At 44.3% G+C, this 7,861-nt stretch overlaps 1 protein-coding gene across 3 annotated transcripts in view; it reads right to left on the bottom strand.

Annotated features, from left to right (window-relative positions):
• Positions 1 to 1,678: 1,678 nt before the first annotated feature.
• LOC144782233 (NEDD8-activating enzyme E1 catalytic subunit) overlaps positions 1,679 to 7,861 on the bottom strand; it is a 241,145-nt gene continuing 234,962 nt past the window's right edge. For all 3 annotated transcript variants that reach the window (XM_078661476.1, XM_078661474.1, XM_078661475.1), the window contains one exon: positions 1,679 to 2,801. In XM_078661476.1, coding sequence (XP_078517602.1) covers positions 2,713 to 2,801 — 89 coding nt within the window. In that variant the 3' untranslated portion in view covers positions 1,679 to 2,712. The remainder of the gene's footprint in view (positions 2,802 to 7,861) is intronic.

The following is a 7,861-nucleotide window of genomic DNA, read 5'->3' as shown; positions in this document are numbered from 1 at the left end:
TGGCCTCCTAGACCTATGGGAGTCGGGCAGGGGTCGCTCTGGCTCCCAGAAAATCAGGGAAGCGGAGAGCAGACGAGTCTTCAAAGAACGAGGCCTAGAATGCAGAGATTCCTCCAGCGCGTTTCCGAGAGACTAGGAGAGGTCGAAGCGCGCTTCGACTTCTTGTGACCCTTACCAGAGTGCCCTGATTTGGAGTGGGACGAAGAGAACTTGGGACGCCCGGAGCGGCGCCCAGACCTTCCTCTCGACTGTGATCACAAACAAGATCTCCAAGGAGTCACATGACTTGGGCCGAATGTCAGGCCGCAAGTAGCTTTAGGGACCGCTCCCCCAAAGCCTCGGGAGCCATGACCTGACAATCAGAGCATGATTACGAGTCAAGGTCGAGCTTAAGGCACCACAGGAAAGCCAGGGGCAGGATCAGTCATCAACATGGCACGGTGACAGGTATCACACGGTTTGAAACCTAGAAGTCTTTCTAGACAGAATGGAAAAGAACTACACACCCAAAAAGGATCGACAAAAGTAAAAAAAAAAGCCTGGCAAAAAGTGACATAGGGTAGCCCTCTTCACAGATCAGCGCTTGACTGGCGGGAAAAGAACTGAGAGCGCGCCAAGGTGGTGCCTATAGAGGTGGCGTGGATGCCACTACAGCGCAGACAACGGATACGTCATGCGGAGCCAACCGGCGCGCAGGGGTATTACTCGAAGAAAAATCTTCCAGATACAGTCAGACGCCAGGGAAATTCAAAGGTAAGGAATCTACAGCTAGATGTCTCGATCAGATACATGGGTGTGCCAGGTTGCAGAATTCATAACAAACAGGTAGGGAACGAGAGGCACGGGCAACGTCTGGAAAAAGGTAGGAAGTAACTTCTGCAAAGACAATGGAAATTAGTGAGCTTATATGGGACGTGGACTAGTGGTTAAACTGTAAAATTCGAATCCGATCAGAGTATTCATTTCACCTTCCCCGCTGCCCAAATTGTGTGTACCTGAAAAAATGACTATATCAACAACTCCAATGCTTTAACTTCCAAAATAAGGAGCACTGTATCTATAGAGAATTATATTCTTATTATATTATGTATTCATGTTCAAAACGTTTTAGAGAGTGCTCGTCTGATGACTGCAAAATGTATAATGGGACGGCCCTAATAGACTTAAAGAACAAGATTGTCGACAATGTGATAAGATAAGAGAAGGGAAGCACTTAACAGGTTGGGCAAAGTGGCAGCAAAACGGAAAGTATGATGTAGAGATGTAAGTGAATATATGGCAGGCACATCACTTTGTAGGACATGCAGGTGTGATAACGTTGTAGATTTAAGTTGTGAAATGAAGCACTAGTCCAAGTCTTGTAAAAATAAGTGATTGCCCTCCTTAAGTGTACATTTAAAATTGTAGTTGTGTGGCTACAAGGGCGGATGAGAATGAAAGGTAATGCAAACACTGATGCCAGGCACAATGTACTAAGCACTGAGTGTATGTTTGTCAAGAAAGAATAAAACAAAATAACAATAAAAATCTAGCACCCCAGTTTTACGTTCAATAAATTGGATTGTTATGTGGATTCATTCTTACACATTATGGATTTGGCAGATCTTTCTAAACCGTTTTGTAAATTGTGTTTAAAACAAAAACAAACAATTCATGAATATCACACCAAGCTGTAACATACAGTTAAAGTCTTTATTAATAAATGCTTTAACCACTGAAGTGATAAGGATTTAAAAATAAAGCTGCATGCTTTAAAGTGCAATTACACGGAGAAAGTCACTAGGTAAAATGCAACTCTTGGACTGTGTGCACACCTTTGAGATCTGCTTATCTGGGTCACAGAACATTTCGACTTCATGTACTAAAACAGGGGTGGGTGGTTGGCTTCGGCACTCTCCCACACAACCGTGGAAATGTTGGATATTCACTAATAGAGGTAATAAATGAACAGAGAACAATGTAAAGCTGAACAATGCATAATGTTCATGTACTCTCAACGGAGAAAGGACAGAAAGTCATGCCAACGGTGAAAGTAAGATAATATGCCTCCAAGCCACTGGCACAGACACACCCAATGACTTCAAAGTTCTCATTTGTGTAAAGAAACTTAATACTATGAGGGCGTGAACTGCAATAATATGCAAAATGTCTGACATCTAAGAAGTACCATATTGGTATTTTCATGGACACGTTTTCAAGTCTGTTTACACATTTTTCAAAATGAATTCTTTACATTTTTGCCTAACTGGCACTTTTGTGCAAATGATATTCATATTAAATAAAACTAACATATGTTCATTATATACACCTTTACCTGCAAACGTTTTTAAATTAGGACACCGAGCTGTACATTTAAAAAAAAAAAACTCCTTAGAAGTAGATTCTGTTCTGATGCATAAAGCAGGGTCTCGAATACAAGGAGACACATGCTCATGTTCCATCACAATGCGTTCAGGCTTTGACAGAAAAACGATTTCGTCAAATGTGAAAAGCCACCTTTGAATGGCATGTCACCGTTTTCCTCATGAATCTGGACCGGTATGAAAAACACTTGAAGAAACACTTTCAACAGAGTACATTGTGAAAAGTCATTCACAAAAAATCAAATTTGCAGCAACATTAGAACTACTGGGGAGAGAAGCCAAGGGAGTTAGAGCACCCAGTAAGTGTTCATAATTTTGTAGTTTTCCGGGACGAAAATGTATTTCTGATTCAAGTGCTAAAATGAAGTTTGAACAGCACAGTCTGTGGTGTAGTGACATCAGCTACTGCAAGTTCCTGCCCGTCGGTGAGACCCAGTTCTGAAAGAAAAAGTGAAGCATGTTAGGCCTAACCCTCATAAATTCAGGCTGGTCATATAAATCTTTCAACTATAGTCAGTTACAAAATATTTGCTTTTCTAAGACATTCCTATCTTTGATGGCCATCCGGTGTAGAGAAACCAGACACCATCCTTCCAGAAAGCCTGCAAATCACTTTCCATGTTGTAGTTCGATCAGCAGTGAGTGCAAATTGAAAGGTTGTTTGTAATGCTCTTTCAAGTGGATTTTCTATCTAAATGCAGATTCCTCACCTTAGAACAGCAGTCTCCCATGCGCCGCTAGGGAGTGCTATGTAGCTCCCGTCAGGTCTGTAACGCCCACTTCCCTCCTCCCGGAAGTGATGCAGCTGAACCACATATAAGCACCAACCCTGCATGCGAATGTTAATTTTTTATTTTTCCCTTTCCGTACACTCGGACATGGAGTTTGAACAAATGTTAGTACCAGTGTGCTGAATACTAATGTTAATACTCAAAAAGTCGATGTGAAGAACGATCTATTCACGTACAAAAATGAAATGCCATCCTTATTGACAAATTAACCAGTTGTGAACTCCACTTCATCCCCAACTCAGAAATACGTGGTCAGACAGGCCCTGAGATCTAGGCCCGAAACACTGATTGACATATCACAGGTGGGGTTTCATGTAGCCAGCAGACAAATGTGCGAACCGAAAATCCCAGGTCAACCCAACAGATAGGCACAGCAACACGACAATGGTCCGGTGAGAATGTCCCCAATTAAGCACACATGGCCAGAGGGGTGCGCGCATTCCCAAAACACAATAAAGTTAGGTGGAGTGGTGTGGCTCACTGGTTAGAGGCGGCAGACCCGGAAGCAGGAGTCGGCCTGGGACCAGGGTTCAATTCCCGAAGCGGCAGGGTCGTGGACCAGGGTCAGCGGACTCGATAATTCTCGCCTCGGTGCCTACTCTAACCAGAGGTCCCACTCGGCAACTCTGGGCAATAGCTTGCCTAATCTCCACAACGGCCCCATCAACGCCGGGGATGCCTGGCTTCACCTTGGGGACTCCCAGTAGGGACCATCCCACAGGGAAAGCCAGGACGGGTTCCCCAGCGGTATACCGCGCCAGGATACTCCGGTAGTAATTGAGCGCGTTACAAAACAGCTTATAACATAGCTTATAACTTATATAACATACATGAAGTTAGGAACACTTAGCCAATCAGGAAAAGGCACACGCAGTGATCACGAACTCCCCATGCCGGACATCTAGACACGTTATCTACTGGCCGTGTTGTGTCGAGACCCACCTGGATTCCTCATCTAAAACATTAATTTATGGCTCCAAAGATAACGGCCCGCATTCCTTCCCAAAAAAGAACTGGCAGAACCATTTTATTGCATCCAATGAACTGTATAAAAATCTATGTTAGACCGATTGTAAACTGAGACAGTCCTCAGACACTATGCTTGTAACTGTTCTCCCGGCCACACTGTTTAATTGAAGAAACTGTTCCTGTTTTGCCAAATGCCTCGTCTATAGTTTTATCAAGGCACTTTATTTATTTTGAAAGTTTTATAGAGCGCGAACAAGATCCTGGCGGATATCAGAGCACTATACAGTGAGTAAATGTTACTTATACAGTAAATAAGAGCGAATCCAAACATATGTCCAAAGCATTTGTAAAAGCAGCATAGTAAGATGCTCTAACTTGGGACCGTTTTAGAAGTTAAAGTGAGGCCACTGTGCAAAATGGGGATGTGAGGGGCCAGAACGGAATTTGCAGATAGAGTATCCACCAGAAAAACTGTTACCAAAGTTAAGTAGCTTGAGATGGACACCACTGTTTATTACTCAAGTCAGGAAAGGCACCAAAGCATAACCTCCCCAGGTGGAGGGTCTGAGGAGTGGACTCAGACAAAAAAGTACTACAGGACAAAACAAACAAAGTGCCTTTCTGGCTGTCGATGCTTGCATAAGCGCCTATGTCTCAGCCTGGCAGTTAAGGACAGGCACACCACAAACCAACACAGTAGTAGCAGCCTTATCCCTGGTAGATTCAGCTCTCTGACCTTCTGGGTGCCGCTTCTTGGCCAGTGCAAAGCAGATCTTGATGCAGAGAACTATTCACCTAGACATGGTCCTCTAATGCACAACCGTCTATTTCTCCTCAGAGAACCATAAAAACCAGATTGCTCACACAGGGTTCCTTGGTACTATCAAGGTAAAAACTCAAAGCCCTTTTGAGGTCCAACCAACATAGTATCTCTTCCTGTTTTGATGGGTGGGAAGTTCCTTAATGTATGTTTAATTTAATTGAAAATAAGGATGGTGAAAACGCTACTTGTTAATAGGGAGAAATGTCTCAGAAGTAGTTGGGCCAGGCTGCAAAATGTCTGAGAGGACAACTGTTTGGTCTTAACTGATGGTAGCTAGTGTTAAGGAAACTAGCTTCTTGTAAGTTCATGTAAAAAGCATCTGTGTAGTGAAGTGGACTGGGTTGTCCATGATCCCGAATTGGAGCCAAAAAGATAGTGCAGTTTCTGCTGGTCTGTACACCCTGGTAAAGTAAAGTCAGAGTCGGGTATATGATGACCGGCTGCACTTTTGTAATCTCGTAACACATCTGTCGAAATCGACCTGAAGCCAGTTCAGTGCTTGACAGTCAGCACTGGTTTCAGTACTGGGTCCTCTTCCTGCGCCAGTGGCATAGACAATGCAGATGTGGAAGAGACCAGAGCAGGTCCTGGAGAGGAGGTGGAAGCCTGTACTGGTGCCAGAATAGGGCCCAAGGTGGGTCTCACTGGGTCAGATGACACAGAGGGCTGGATCTGCCGTGAGCAGTACCACTTGGGGCCCCTACAGTTTCTTAGGGCCCGAAGGCACTCAAGAGGTAACTGAAAGCATGGCCTCCTTGAAGATTTAAATCTGCTGCGGCATCCTCGATGGCTGGGAAACTCGAGGTGGCAAATCAGCTGAGGGATCTGCTCCATGCCCAGAGATCTCAAAGGTGATCATGATGCCCTTGCGTCTTCTCCTGGGATTTAGAATGGCAAGATAGGGTTAAATATCGCTTTTATTTTTAGGTCGAGCCTATGGCAGAGCACTTGCGCTTCATAGGAAATCGACCTCTTGAAATTACTTCAGCTTCTGTAGAAGCTTGTGCATCTGGTGCTCACACGCGATTGGCATTTGCATCTGGGTTTAGTACGCAATTGGCCAAAGGCGTGTGGTGGTCCCAGCTTCTTGGGAAATGTTCACTCCCAGAGCGTTTTGCTCTCGGGCCCCCGTAGCGGCGCGCAGGCTGCCATCTGTTTTGGGTCAGCTTTCACTTTCACGGCCGCGGGGCTCCGCTTGCTTTCATTGTGGTCCCATTTATCACTTACCTGAGGCTGTCCCCTATGTAATTATTCTGGCAGGAATACCGGAACTTAAGAAAGAGCATAAAGAATCGCAGCTAGAACTATGCAATAAGATTCTGTTTTGGCTGGCTAAAAAGAAGCAATTCCCATATGATAAGGCAGGTGAGATTTTGATGGTAAGGAGGGTTGCTTGGGTGGGCCCCACACATAAGTCCATCCGTGGGGATTGTGTGATTATTAATTTTAGACACCCAGAAATGACCCAAAGACTAGCATTTCAATCCTCGTTCCCTATGGATCATCCCACGACTATCAGAGCCCTCACCCTAGATTTTTTCTACCCATGTTCCCGGAGGGTGGGCATCTCTCAGTTTTCCAATGATTACGAAAGACGGGGTATGAATTCTTATATCACTCCTAATAGCTCCCATCAAAATCTTCCTCTCTTTAGTATCCCTGTATCTAATCGATATGCCCCACTGGAGGACGTAGATTGACTGGGAAGGCTGGATGCCTTAAATACAGGTAGATATTCATTAAGCCCCCTGATACATCCACCCATAATGGTCAGATTAGTATCTCTGGGACTGGAATCAACCTACATAATAGGGATACTCCAATAACTTTGGATGTAATAGGGCATGGTGCAACTGAAGGATTACATCAGTCATCTTTTGCTCTGCCTGTTGGGCCACACAAGGAGAATGAAACTATCAATTCTGTTAGTGAAAATAATATTAGCCCTCCCATTGAACCAGCTACAGTTACAATGATCTCAACTGATAATGGTAGAGGACAGATGACATTTGATAATAAACTTATCCTGTCCTGGAACGTGGCAGGGCTCTCTAATAAATTATCCTGCCCCGATTGGGGACTTTTTATAGATCAGTTTGAGGTCTGCCTGTTCCAGGAGACCTGGGCCAGGGAACATTTCTTTAGGCTGGGCTTTTTGTCAGTCAATAATCTGAATTCGATGTGTGAGACTGGTAGACTGTTTGGGGGTATATCCATCCTGACTGGTTCGCACTTAGGATGCACAGTGCGCAACTAGATACCCCAACCCTAGATCTGCAATGTATTAGACTTTCCTTCTTGTCCAAATTTAGTGTGATCCTTATTAACTTCTATTCCCGTCCCACTAGGATGGGGAAAGAATCACCAACATTGGATATCTTAGATAATTTTATTTCTACAGTACAGGGGGAGAGCACTTTGATTGTTAGCACTTAGATACTTCGGGGTGATATAGCGCTTTACAAGCTTATATTAACATAACATTGTCGCAGGGGATTTCAACTGCCAATATGAGCCACTGCCGGGAATCATAGATTCTATTACTAGCGAGGAGGATTCGCTTTGGTCCATTCCAGATCTTCAAATACCTCTGATTAAGGCATGGACACCACTAGCTCTTCAAATGAATTTTTATCACTATGGCTCACTCTTTGAGAGCCTGTAATGGCCGTGCCCAATCTGACCTGGAGGGTAATGCTACTTTTAACCGCCCGGGTCAGTTTTGCCGCAGAGATTACATCATGGTAGAGGTAAGGATTTGGACTAAGGTCATTGACTTTGTGGTTCTCCCACGTCACGATAGTGACCATAATGCTTTGGTACTTGACATAAGCCTTCCTGAGATGGGTTTAAATATGGGGGATAGAGTGGATAACTGAGGGACACCCCTTCTTTCAAACAACAGAAGAAGGCTT

The sequence above is a fragment of the Lissotriton helveticus genome, chromosome 9 (genome assembly GCF_964261635.1).
Source record: "Lissotriton helveticus chromosome 9, aLisHel1.1, whole genome shotgun sequence".
In the NCBI taxonomy this organism is placed as follows: domain Eukaryota; kingdom Metazoa; phylum Chordata; class Amphibia; order Caudata; family Salamandridae; genus Lissotriton; species Lissotriton helveticus.
Note: the sequence above shows the minus strand (reverse complement) of the source record. Positions and strands in the feature narration are given on the sequence as shown.